This window comes from Hippoglossus hippoglossus, chromosome 3 (assembly GCF_009819705.1).
Source record: "Hippoglossus hippoglossus isolate fHipHip1 chromosome 3, fHipHip1.pri, whole genome shotgun sequence".
In the NCBI taxonomy this organism is placed as follows: Eukaryota; Metazoa; Chordata; class Actinopteri; order Pleuronectiformes; family Pleuronectidae; genus Hippoglossus; species Hippoglossus hippoglossus.
In genome coordinates this window covers 20,289,505-20,303,181 of record NC_047153.1, presented here as the reverse complement: position 1 = coordinate 20,303,181, position 13,677 = coordinate 20,289,505, and the positions used below count along the sequence as shown (strand labels likewise).

Here is a 13,677-nt window from a genome sequence, read left to right as displayed (position 1 = left end):
GACTGGAGTTGTGATCTGTCTCTCTCTCTCTCTCTGTGTGTGTGTGTGTGTGTGTGTGTGTGTGTGTGTGTGTGTGTGTGTGTGTGTGTGTGTGTGTGTGTGTGCGCGCATGCATATTGTTTATAAGGATAAAATTGCCATTTCGCCAAGGAATCTAAACTTAATAATAAAAAGAAAATGAAAAAATACATGTTTTTACCATTTCTTGCAAATGTATTTAAATCTATTGTTTCTTTTTTCCTGTAAATTACTTTTGGACATTTTATTTTGGTAAAACGGTAAAGGGCAGTAAATGGACTTCATGGTGAAGAAAAGATTCTCTGGTCTGATGAGTTAAAAATGCAACTCCTTGGCGAAAACTTCAAACTGTATGAAGAACACTGGAGTAGTGTTGAGAAACCATCTCTACAGTGACACATGGTGGTGGCAGCTTCATGCTGCAGGGACACTGGTCAGAATCATATACAGGATCAATGCAGCAAGATACAGAGGTCAATCACATCTACAATGCAGAGTTAAGATGAATACTTTTGTAAACGAGAGGTTTTTCTAAAAACCTTTTAATTTGTCACTAGTGTGCAGAAAGGAAAGGTGTCTCAATCTCTGAAGTCCAGACGGTCATGGTCCCAGGAAAATTAAGTGTCCTGACTTTGTTGATGTCCCCACTTTTCCTACAGTACCACCACATCATTTCTAATCTAGAAATCCCATAAATCTTCATCTGCTGCCAACAGGATTTTTAAAAATACTGGTTTATGGTTTTGAACAACTACAGGTTTTCCACCAGCAAATATTTCAGATATTGGGATCAATCCACATGCATTACCCATGAATGACACAGTGAAAAGATTATTTTGAGAAATGTACTTTCTAAAAACTGCCATCTTTCATTCAGATCTTTTATTCAGTTCTTACTTGAAGCACTATTGGCAGTGATGTGCTCGACTCTTCTTGAATACGAAGTAACAAGGTTTGCAAACCTCTGGGATTTGACATGATTGATTTGATTTCTCTGCTGATCCTCTCTCTGTCAGGTTGGATGGGAACCATCAGTGTCAGACATGTTCAGGTCAGTCCAGAGATGTTTGATTGGGCTCCAGTCGGGAATTGGGTGGGCCACTGCAGGATGTTGACAGACACTCCTGCGTCATCTTGGCTGTGTGCTTCGGGTCATTGTCCTGTTAGTAGGTGAACTTCTGGTTCATTCTGAGGTGCTGAGTGTTCTGCACCATGTATCAGTAAAGTCTGTATTATGCTGCATTCAGATTTCCCTCTACCCTGAGCTGTCTCTCTCCATGCTGCTGAAAATAAAACCAGAATGAAGCTGCCACCATCAGACTTCACTGGTTTCCTTCTGAGAATTTAATTTCTCACATACTATGAAGGTCATGCAGATGCTTTTGTGCCTTTACATAGGAGATGCTTCCATCTGGTCACTCTGTCCCCACAACCAATTCCAGATCAGTGAGATGCTGCAGTGTTTCCCCTCTGGTAGTTCCCCCCCATCTCCAGGTCATACCTCTCACAAAGACCCTTCTCATCCGATGGCTCAGGTTTACATTCAGCCAGCTCCAGAAGAAACATTGGCCACTGAGCTTTTAAGAACGTTGAGTGTAGCAGGCGCCTGTGCCTCAACTGTCTCTGAGTTCTGCAGGCAGCTCCTATGACCTCATGTCTTCTTGGTTTTTACTCTGAATATTCACTGTCAGCCATGAGACCTAAAATAGACCTTCCCATGTCCCATTAATCAGTTGGATTCACCAGAGGTCGACTCCAGTTAAGGTGTAGAAACATGTCAAAGACGATCAAGACTCATGGGAGGAAGTAGACCTCAATTCATACATACTTGTGTCAATGAGATATTTCTTTTTTCTTACATATCAAACACATTTTAAATATCTGAATATATTTATTGTTAATGTGAAATCCTATTTCTCCTCCTTAGGCATATTTTGTTTACTGCAGTCAGCTGGTAGGAGGTTCATGTCTTCTCAGAAACTTAACTGTGACTTTTAAGACTTTCTGAAGTCCCCCCCCTCCTTTAGTCTCTGATTGGTCCTCGAGTCTGACAGGTGCTCTGCTTTGTGTATGGACTACACTTCCACATCAATCACTTCCCAGGACATGATTGATCAATTTGCTCAGTGATGTCTCCTCTCCAGCTGTAGATAATATGAGGAGGCTCTCTAGCACTTTGGGAAATCTTCCTTTATCAGGAAACTTTAAAAAAAAGTGTGTGAGGAATAATTTAAATGCTAATTATTTTTTGCCAGAGGCAGCTTTATTAATAAGGAGAGTGGGACGAGAATATTCTGTCTATAAAGTGTAAATTTAACATTTGTCAGGACTTTTGAGAACCAAAATTTACAGGAAGAACAACAAGATATCAAATGAATATTGTCCCATCAGTGTTTCTATGTTTTCATACTCAGAGGCTGCGTTCAATCACTTCACCAGTTATCTCTGATGAGACCCCTGTTCACATATAACATATATACTTTCCTCTACTTTATTTACGTATTCGATTTTAAATGGGAAAACACAATTAACATAATTTAGTTCATCAGTTAATAGTAATCAGTAGTATGTGTCTTGGTACAAAGACCAATAGGCTTTCCAGTACAACAAAGTGCATGACAGGCTGACTGGGGCTATGTCGACATCTGCTGGTGGAGATCTGTAGTTGCCTCTGAAGCAGACAGATTTTTCAGAACTTCCATCAAACACTGCTTTCTGTTGTGCACTGGAGGACGTGTATGATGCCCAATACATGAACCTGCAGCGCTGCACTGCTGGACAGAAGCTCATACAAGCAAATACATCAAATGTATATATAAAAGGAATTCTTAAGTGAACTGATTTCACTATGAGTGACTTCTCATTCTCAAACATTTAATAATACTTTTGTCCCCATGATTTAAATTCCAAAGCCTCAATCTGCCTCATTAATGGGTTTTTTTGTGAATCATAGTGTTTGGTTGTTAACAGGGATTTTGTCAGTTAATCTAACCCTACCCCAAATGATTCTGTCAACACAAACACACAACTCCACACACAATGCTGGTTAGGGATTGATTATCAATCACTACTGTTTGTATTCATAAGGAAAGTGCAAAACATGGAATTATACAGATTATTCAGAGACTCTGATGCATTACATTAAATTGAAAGGCAGATATGTTCATTATAAGTTAACATTAGAACTAATAAAGTCATTCAATTGTGCAATAAAAAGTGTTGGCAGAGAAAAAGGCAGAGGAACAGTAAGCAAGCTATACAAATACAAAAAGGTGCAAAACTTGTCTCCTTTGAAATTGGATACAAAGGTTTATACAAACAACTAAGTGGTAAAAATAAGCTAAAAATCCACAGACGTGCTTTGTTTTAGGAAGTGTTTGTTAGTCATTTGCCCAGAGCTTTGTCCAGGTTGGTCCTTATCGCATCCAGGAAGTCTGATGTGTTGACGTAATGTTCATTCAGCTTGCAGCTGCAAAATCATAGAGCAGGGGGTTAGATCAATAATAAATATAAGGATATCAAATGTAGAAGTTTGTTCTTCATGAGAGAGTGTCACAGACAGTACAAAAAACACATAGTTTGCTAGAGTGAGGGATTTGAATATGTAAACTCACTTGGCCAAGCCATGGATGCAGCCTGCAAGGTCCTTGGTCATCAAACCACTTTCCACAGTTTCCACGCAGACTTTTTCTAACGTCTGGGAGAATCTGAAGAGTGACGATGCAGAGCGACAGATCAGTGTGTTGTAAAATAATAAGTACCGAGTGTGTAACAAACATTGTGTGACGCTAACTAATCAGAAAACACACCTCATCAAATCAGGGTTTCCATCCAGTTTGCCCCTGTGCTCCAGTCCCCTGGTCCAAGCGAAGACACTGGCAATGGGGTTGGTGCTGGTTGGTCTTCCCTGCAGAGCAACGGTTAATGTAAGTTACTGGAAATTCAACATATGAAGTGGCTGATTTGCATTCAGGTCTGTTGATGTCACAATGGATGGAGACAATTGTATCTCTGCCTGTTTTTTACCATGGATTTTTTAGATGGACTTTGTGTGTAAAATGGTGAGTCTAAGAACCGGTTCAGACCTGGTGTTAACATCTGTCCTGAGTGAACTGAGTGGTCAGTGCTAACTGCTCAGCACCTTCGTGCATCCACCATGCGTGATACTTTTCTTAAATGGGTAAAATCTTTCTTAATAGTAAATCTGCACCACAGATGGTTCCCATCCAACCTGACAGCAGATCAGCCCCTTCGGACTCCTCTTTCTCTCCCCCTCAGTCTCCCTCCCTCGCTTGTTTGTGCCGTATCACAGAAACACACACAGAAACACAGCGACTTTGGACACATCTGTAAACTAAGACTGGGTAAAAACAACATCATGTGGTCTTCGTAAACACAAAATGACGTACGTGTGTATTTGCGTGTGTTCACGTTAGCCAGCAAGCCATTGTTAGCAAACACAGTTCCTAATAACGCATTACGCAGCATTTCACACAAACTAACGTAGTAAGACGTCGACTGACAGTAACTGAACAGTACTATGTGTACGACAAATTTAATGACAGAATTGCTACGGCTTTCACTAGTGTTAATATACAGAGGAGCCATCTTGGATTCCGAAGTTGGGGGTGGTGAGGAGCCTCCGACCTTCCGAGTCGAAATTCTGACTAGAGGGGGCGTTCCAGTTGTATTCCAGGTCTGAACTAAGGGACGTGCAGTATAACCTGATAATTACCAACACTAGGGAAAAAGCTCTGCTGAAAATATAACAAAGTGATTTATTATAACTTTCATTTCTTAACACTCTGTAAACATCTAATCAAACTTTGTTAAATATAGTTAGGACGCATTTGACTAAAGCCTTTGTCCTCAAACTAATCTTAACCTTAAATCTGACACCAAATCTAAGCTCTGAATGAATCCACTGACAAACTGGCTCAGGTCAAAGTGTGCAAACATTTCCTCATTCCCAAATCTGTTCCAACAGATGGTACAACAATGCACATGTGTACACACACAAGTAAAACTCCAGGCAGAGCGACCTGATCAGGCTTACCCTCTGGTGTTCACGGTAGTGCCTGGTGACGGTGCCGTGTGCAGCCTCTGCCTCGATGGTCTTACCGTCAGGACATACGAGCACTGATGCCATGAGACCCAGAGACCCAAAGCCTGACACCACACACAACAAACATGCTATTAGAGGGGCATCCACTCACTAAAACAAGACATGAGATGTAGATTTAATATTAATAATCTGACATTAACATAACAGCAGTTCATTCAAGTTAAAGTGAACTTACCCTGAGCCAGAATGTCGGACTGCACGTCTCCGTCGTAATTCTTACAGGCCCAAACGAAGCCTCCGGACGACTTCAGAACCTGAGCCACCATGTCATCGATGAGGCGGTGCTCGTACCAGATCTTCAGCTTGTCAAACTCGGGCTTATAATTCCTGAAGGACACGGAACAATAAAACACTTGATAGAGGCAGTTAAATTCAGTGGTTGTTAAAATACCTATTATAATAAAACTAGAGACAGAGCACTGTTTGTTGTGGCTTTTCCACACAACACTGTTACCAGCCTGATGAATAAAGTTATCTTTGAGCGATTTGATAAAGCCGCCATGTGCACAAGTTCAGCTGGTTTGTTGATGTCTTACCTCTCAAAGATGTCCTGGAAGATGTCTTTGAAGCAGCCGTCGTAGGCCTTCAGGATGGTGTTTTTGGTGCTCAAGTACAGAGGCCACCTCTTCTGGATGGCATACTGGAAGCAGCTGTGAGCGAATCCAGTGATGGACTGAGAAACATGAAACATGATCACTTCACAGAACACTCAAAATAAACTTGTCAAATGTCTGTTTTACACAAATTGTCATGAAGCTAAAAGCTAGCGTCAGTTAAATGAAATGTAAGGTAATGTAATGAAAGAGATACTGCAAACTTAAATGTGTTTTAGAGCTGTAAACTAAATCATATGACTGATGTTTGATGAAGCACATTAATTGGTTTTAAACATTACATTTATTATCAAATTTATGTAAAAGAAAATTCAGCCCCCCGCCACTCATCAAATCTACATTGAAACCCCTAAACCATCACATCATCTACCAATCAGAGACGTCCCCCAACCTCTCCTGCCCCTCGGCTGGTTCCCACACACCTTTTGAACTGCTGGCTGTGAAGCTACACACTAGTTGTCTATGAAATAGACAAAAGTAAATAAATCTAGGACCAAACTTGCTCTTACCTCATCAGTGTTGTACATTCCCATCCCGCAGCCCCCGGCAGGAAAGTCGTACACCTCCCACTCCCTCGGCTTGCTTCCATCAGCTGGAGAAAACACCATCTTGAACTTGCCTGGCTCGTCAACAACGAAGTCTGTGGCTCTGTACTGAGAAATTCAAAATCACACCCAGTATGTGAGATGGTTCTATTGACAGTTTCAATGCCTGGTCTGAAAGAAGTGAAATCACATTTGCATTTTTTCTTTCTTTATATTACCTGATCACCAAAAGCATGTCTGCCGATCGTTATGGGCAGCGTCCAACCAGGAACAAGACGGGGAATATTTCGACAGAGGATTGGTTCACGGAAAACTGTGCCACCCAAGATGTTCCTGATGGTTCCATTTGGACTCTTCCACATCTTCTTGAGCTTAAACTCTGAAAAAATATAGATATTACAAGCTTAGTTCCAAGCATTTCTACTGGTTGAAAAAGAAGAGTGTCTTAATGCCAAACATCTAGAAAAGGCTAGAAACTGTCTGATTGAGCACAGAGTGTCACTCACCCTCAACCCTGGCCTCATCGGGAGTGATGGTGGCACACTTGACGGCCACGTTGTATTTCTGAGTTGCCAGTGCAGAGTCTATGGTGACCTGGTCATCAGTCTGGTCTCGGTAGGGCAGACCCAGGTCAAAGTACTTCAGCTCCACATCCACGTTTGGCAGGATGAGCTGTATAAGCACAAGATTCTGATGTGTTATTTGTCTAAGGACAACACACAAACACCCACGCACACACACACCTGTAGAGGAAAAACTATCTTGCTTTATTGAGATCCTGTTTCTCTTTATGTATTTTCTTCATTCTGGCAGCTAGAAACACATTTCCAATGTTAAGCATGTTTGTTTCGAGGTTTGTGCTGTAACTTCTATTATTGAAATCTTTCATGGTTGATTTTATATTAAAATGAATGGGATCCAATGCGAGTACAGCCTCAACGTTCTTCAAAACCTACTTGCCTTACAAAGCCGACTCATCTGACATGCAGCTGCAGACGTCATTTAAGCTTCAAAACACTTTGATCTGTCAATGTTTGACCCTGTGTGTGTGGCAAAATGTTGAGTTTAGGAGATATTTGCCTCTAGAGTCAAGGGTTTTACAGCTTTTAGAAATGTCATCAGTGTGTCATGTGACCGCCTATAGAGTGTGGAGCAGTACCTTTTAGGAGACTGGATAACTGCTCCTGAGTGCACACATTTATCTCAATAAGAACATGATTGGTATCAAGTTTTAGCCCTTCCTCATGTTCTAAGGCTTTCTACCTTCTCTTTGATGAACTCCCATATGATGCGAGTCATCTCGTCTCCGTCCATCTCCACCACCGGCTGCGCCACCTTGATGCGCTTTGTTGCATCTGAAAAGATTCAGTCGTATTAACTTACACAGTTTACAGCAGCAGAGGGTGAAGATACAGGGAAAATCTGTCACAGTTTAACTACTTAATATACATGTATCTGAACACCAATTGTCATACAGTCATAATTTACATGTTTTCATTACAAATTAGACTACAGAAAATAATATTAGAATGTAAAAATTACATAGTAATAATAATACATTTTACTTCATGGTACTTCTCTAAACACCCATGGACAATTTACAATACATCAAACACAGGAATAATTAAAGTAGATGTATGTTATTAGTCACATTACAGAGCTACCAACTCCATATTCTAGTATAGTGGATTTCCTTGCTTAAGGAGATTATACTTGCTGGCACTTTACTTGTTTTTAAGTCATTGCTTGAAACATATTTAGCATTAAAACCTTTTCATGAACTGATTCTAACTGGTTTTAACAGATCAAGTTTGTTTTGAATATTCTTTTGTTATCTTTCTTATTTGTTGTTGTTGTCTTGTTTTGTCCTGTGTTGTTTTGTGAACTCTGCACAGACAGAGTTCAGTGCTGACACAGACTGTCTGACACACACTGACCTTGATTATATGAGAGCTGTGATACCAGTTATTACCTGTCACACCTTTTAGTGTACTGACAACACGTGGACACCCAGACCGACTGATACTGATACTATTAGAACTTCACTGGGTAACTTTGTGAAGTAAAACATGTAAGGAGTTACTGATGTAGAGTAACTTATTACATGTTAATAACTTTGTGGTAATAACAGTAGATTACATCAACGCCTCCTCTCTCACATCTTCTATCTACCCTCTATCTTTCTAAGGCTGCTGTGGCTGAGTTGTGTCCGACTTACAGTTCCTGCGCTGCGGTCTGTGGAGGCGGGCGGCGGCCGGGGACACCGCCGCGGGGTTTAGAGACAGTCCGGCGGCAGCGCCTCGGGACGCGGTGGTCAGAGCCTTCAGGAAACCCGCCATGTTCACCGGGGCTGGTTCGTTTATGAATGAAGCCGTGGACCGACCGGAAGAGCCCGCTTACCTGGTGACGCTGCACCCGCTCACCAATGGACACCTCACACGTCAGCACCAGAACCAGGCAGGCTTCGCTCTGATTGGTCAGCGAAGCCGGTTCCGGGCCAATCAGAGGGAAGTTAAGGTGAGTTCAGGTTCACGTCAACATTTGGTTTCTTCCTGATTCTCTCACGTTGTCTGCTCCACTATTTCACTATATAATAATATAAAATAATATAATAATTACAACTTTATTTCCACTTTAAGTGCTTTACATACAATATATAGATGAAAATAAAAGCATGTTAGAATGTAATTCATAATAACAATGTGAATTGAATAAAAAAAAAACTGCATAAAAACAGAAAAGAAAGAAAATTCTGAAAAGAAATTAAGAGGGCAGGAGTGCGAGAAATATTTTGAGTTTTCTTTAAAAGATATTCACTGAACTAGCTTCTTTGATGTCTAGCGTCAGTCTATTCCACAACTCTGGAGCCTGATATACAATAGCTGCATCCCCGATTTTCCTTCGCATTTCTTGTATGAAAGGTGCTATACAAATAATATACTTTTTTTATATAGCACTTTTCTTAACAACAATACAAAGTGCTTTACAGGGAGGAACAGTGACAATAAAACGATTAACAAGAACAGAGAAAATAGATAGAATTATGTAAATAAATAAATAGTTATGTACCTCTAAAAGGTCATTCATTGAGTGAAATATCTCCAGACATGTTTTAAGGCTCATCAAATTCTCTCCTTTGCATTATTTGTGGCTCAAAATGTGATAAAGATAAATAGAGCTAGCTTGATATTATTACTCCCTCAGTGAAAAATGTAGAGTCTAACTAGACACATAATTTTGATTTCAAAGGTTAAATTGCTAGAACAAGATGTCTTCTATATTTAATTGATGAACTCCATTCTCAATGTACATATGTGAAAGTTGCTTGTTGGACACCTGACTGTCTTTCATAACTGTACCTGCATGCGATTGCCTGATTTCTAAGAGGAACACAGATGAATGTGAACAGATTTATTGCACCAAACTCTGAACTTACACAAAACATTTTTGGTGGGGGCTTTGAAAATCCCAACTGAGAAACTAAACACATGAGTACATTGAATAATAGCTTGACTTATTTAAATGTTGATGTTTAAACTTGACTTTTGTTCTCATTGAAAACAATTAAAACACATGTTTCAGAGCTTTTATCAAGGGTGCAGATACGTTTTTTGTTTTTTTTATCTGCATTACTGCACCTGCTCTAAATATTAGTATTGGATTTATACTTTACATGCAACCTGTTTTAATGTTATTTTTATATGTATCACTTTAGTTCTTTATATGGGAAAATATGTTGATAATCAAGGCCTGACAATAGTGCTGTAATATGTAATTAATCTAAGAGAGCGGAAATCAACCAAGGCCAAGGAAAGTTAATAATCAAACATGTGTTCTTATTGAAATTTGTATCGCATCAATCTGAACTGATATTGCAGGAAATACGACAAATGTAGAAAATCCAAATCATGATCTGGCAAGGTTAAGAATTTCTTTAAACAGTTCAAATCTTATAACTTCCCATAAAATTTTATTGAACTGTTTTGACATGTTCTAAATACAACAATCAGACAATACACAAATGGAGACTGAAAACTTTATATTTTTGGTGGTGGAAAAAATTATCTGTAATAGTATCACTTAAAAATGATGAAACCAATTCAATCAGTAACTAGAGGGTGGCACATACGCTAACAGACAAATTAAAGCAGTAAACTTTCAAGTAGGAAAAGAAACAAGCGCATATGACTTCTTAAGGCACTTTGTCAGAGACAGACCAGGATGTGAGGGAGATGGAGCTCCTACAATGTAACAACAGCAACAATTCTATACAGATAAATTAATAACAGACAAAATACAGACAATAAAACAAATAAAACTAACATTCCAAAACAAACAACAATTCTTTGGTCTCTAACAATGTTCCACCGCTTTCTAATTGATGGGATGATAGAATGGAAATCCTGGTTACTAACTTTTCCTCTAAATCAAAACACACTACTCCTGTAAAATATAGTAAGAAAATCTGTGCAAGGTTGAAGGATGTCAGACTCAAACACAAGTGTTTGAAAGTGGTGTTTCTTTTTAACACAACCATTTCAGAACTAAACAACATGGACATGAGGAAGGCACAATTCACGATTTCACTGGGTAAACAGTCAGAAACAGGTAAACTTCTTGAACTATCCCTTTAACAAAGGGTTTGCTGAAACTACAAGAAGATGTGCGCAAATTCCCAGATGCACTTCTATATTCACACTGCAGAGTTTACAAGACGACAGATTCTAAGTGGCGGCGGCGACAGAGCCTTTCTTCTCATCGAAGAAGCTCCTCAGCAACAGGACTTGACCAATGCCGATGATGAACAGCAGGACGGTTTCTCCGATGGACCAGTAGGTCACTCGCTCCAGCAGGTGCTCTGCTCTCGTGCGGTCGTGCGCCTCTCTCAGCCTGTACCACGTCTGCGAGTCAGCCACCACCTTGAGGACCTCATGGATGGAGACGCAAGACGACTCCATCTGAAAGTCCAAATGCCATCACAGATTAATCGAGAGCGTGGAAATGACCTGGGTCACACATAGGCAAACACTGATATATATTCTCAAAGCTGCTCCTGAACAGCTGGTATGTAGTCGTCAGATTTGGTTATCATGTGACTTAAGAAACATAAATATTAAAAAGGTCCAGTGAGTAAGATTTCGGTGAAAGGGATCTATTGGCAGAAATTTTATATAAAATAATCCCAGCGATGTTTTCACTAGTGTTTGATCATCTATATCATCTAGTTGTACTAATTGTGGTTTTCTTTACCCTAGAACGGGCCCTTTGTATTTAAATACTTTATATTTACATCGGGAGTGGGTCCTCTCTACGGAGGCCACCATGTTTTTCACAGTCGTCCAAACTGGACAAACAAACCTTTTGAGTTGAAGGTACCACAGGTTGTCTTTCACATTTGGAAGGGGAGGGTGAGGTGAAGGGTATTCAGCTGCAACATGCAACTTCACCACTAGATGTCACTAAATTCTACACACTGAACCTTTAAGTCATTTCTCCTTACTCACACACTGCAGCAGTAAAGAGCCAGTCATAGTCTGGCCCTCTGACTATTTCCACTGCAGCAAACAGACAGAGTGTGAACACCATGTCCCTGTGTAATCCAGGCTCCTCAGACATACCTGGGTCAGCGCTGAGTTTCTGTTCATGTTCGGCATGAGAGGCTCCTCGTCTCCGTGGCGGAAATCCACGTACACCGTCTTGTAGGTAAAAGAGGAGAACTCATTGCTGAAGCAGACCTTGTAGACTCCCTTCATGGCTGTGGTGTGAGAGAAGCTGTCATACTGCTTCTTCTTTTCATTGTACAACACGTTGTTCTGAGGGTCGGTGACGAAGCAGTCCACATCATAGTTGCCCCCTGCAATGACCTCAAAGAAGAGAAAGGCACAAAACACACATTAGAAACACACGCATGTATGACAGGTCATATGCATGGCAAGATAGTGTTGGTTTGAAGTAACATATGGAGGACTGCGCAGTGCTGCACTGACTGAAACTGGCTGTGCAACAGACCAGTCAGGTAAGTGTGGGTAGAATAGAATAGAATAGAATACAAATGTTACAATATATAAAAAATAGACAAGTAACAAGTAACAAGATTGTATACATAGTGAAGCTGGTAAAATAGTGCATGGTGATAAAATATTAAATAGTAAAAGAGATTAAACAGTATTGCACGTTAAAATTATCGGGTGAAGACGGTTTTCAAGTAAGAAAACATTTACATAAAAATATACATTTAGTTTAATTGTGGTAAATTAAGCTGCAGGTAAATGAACTAATGTCAGAAATGGGTACATCACTGAAAGCAGATGCATTTTGAAAGCATGTAAAACACTACAACTATAGATTGTTTTTCATTTACAAGAACAGGAAACAACAAACACATGTCAGGAGGATAACAGCTCTGTTGGTGGGGCAGCCTCCTCTCTCTCTCACGGTAACTTACCTGGAAGTCTATGTCAAACTTCACGTCTTTCTCCAGCTCTTCGTAGAAACACTGCTTGTCGTTGTCAGGCAGCTCAAACGTCAGCTCGGTGGCGAACACCACGAACACATGGAGCAGAACACAGCTCAGACCCAGGGTCAGCATGGTGACAGCACCGGGCAGAGAGCGCACAGCAGCGGGGAGAGAAGAGCGCAGAGCACCGGGGACAGAGAGAACAGAACACCGGGGACAGAGAGAACAGAACACCGGGGACAGAGAGCACAGAGCACCGGGGACAGGACACACAGAACCGGGGAAAGAGAGCGCTCAGAGCCGCGGACAGAACGCACCGAACCGGGGGCGGGGAGCACTCAGAGCCGGGGAAAGAGAGGACTCAGAGCCGGGGACAGAACACACAGAGCCGGGGACAGAGATAAACAGAGCCGGGGACACAGATTACAAAGAGCCGGGGCTAGAAAGCACAGAGCCGGGGACACCGAGTACAAAGAGCCGGGGCTAGAAAGCACAGAGCCGGGGATAGAGAGCTCTCAGGACCGGGGAGACTCACCCAGCGCCACTGTTTTTTTTTCTCTGACGTGGCACGAGCTCGAAACACTTCCGGTGCAGGTTTGTTTACTTTAGAAATAGTCGAACATTTTGCGGCTGTTACCAAAAGAGAAGAGGAAACACTTTAATATGAGATCAAAAATACCTTAAAACCAATGAAAGCCATGAATAAGCGACATATTACCGTGATACTTATACATTTTGGTCAAAACCAACCACAGTGGGTCTAAACCTTTTTATATACAGGGTCTAAACCTGTCTGAACCACTGGCTGCCAGTCAAACATTATGATAATACGACCCTCCGTGGTATTGCACTTTAAAGCACTTTCGCATCGGCTTTTTTTAGACCCGGAAGCTACTTCCCTTTTTTTTTTTATCTACA

General features: G+C 40.9%; 2 protein-coding genes across 3 annotated transcripts; both read right to left on the bottom strand.

The window, feature by feature from the left end:
* Positions 1-3,040: 3,040 nt before the first annotated feature.
* Positions 3,041-8,710, bottom strand: LOC117756635 (isocitrate dehydrogenase [NADP], mitochondrial). The gene is made up of 11 exons (XM_034577241.1): positions 8,521-8,710; positions 7,566-7,657; positions 6,809-6,974; positions 6,521-6,681; positions 6,267-6,410; positions 5,680-5,816; positions 5,319-5,470; positions 5,075-5,187; positions 3,828-3,925; positions 3,633-3,725; positions 3,041-3,487 (listed from the first exon to the last, which is right to left on the bottom strand). The coding sequence occupies exons 1-11, from the start codon at positions 8,639-8,641 to the stop codon at positions 3,403-3,405; spliced, it is 1,362 nt and encodes a 453-aa protein (XP_034433132.1). The 5' UTR covers positions 8,642-8,710; the 3' UTR covers positions 3,041-3,402.
* A 1,614-nt stretch (positions 8,711-10,324) lies between these two features.
* Positions 10,325-13,488, bottom strand: tmed3 (transmembrane p24 trafficking protein 3). 2 transcript variants are annotated; one of them, XM_034577277.1, is made up of 4 exons: positions 12,992-13,488; positions 12,748-12,943; positions 11,921-12,166; positions 10,853-11,260 (listed from the first exon to the last, which is right to left on the bottom strand). In XM_034577277.1, the coding sequence occupies exons 2-4, from the start codon at positions 12,889-12,891 to the stop codon at positions 11,027-11,029; spliced, it is 624 nt and encodes a 207-aa protein (XP_034433168.1). In that variant the 5' UTR covers positions 12,892-12,943; positions 12,992-13,488; the 3' UTR covers positions 10,853-11,026. The 2 variants fall into 2 exon arrangements, with proteins under 2 accessions (XP_034433158.1, XP_034433168.1); XM_034577267.1 differs by having other exon boundaries at positions 10,325-11,260; positions 12,748-13,484.
* Between the last annotated feature and the right edge of the window lie 189 nt (positions 13,489-13,677).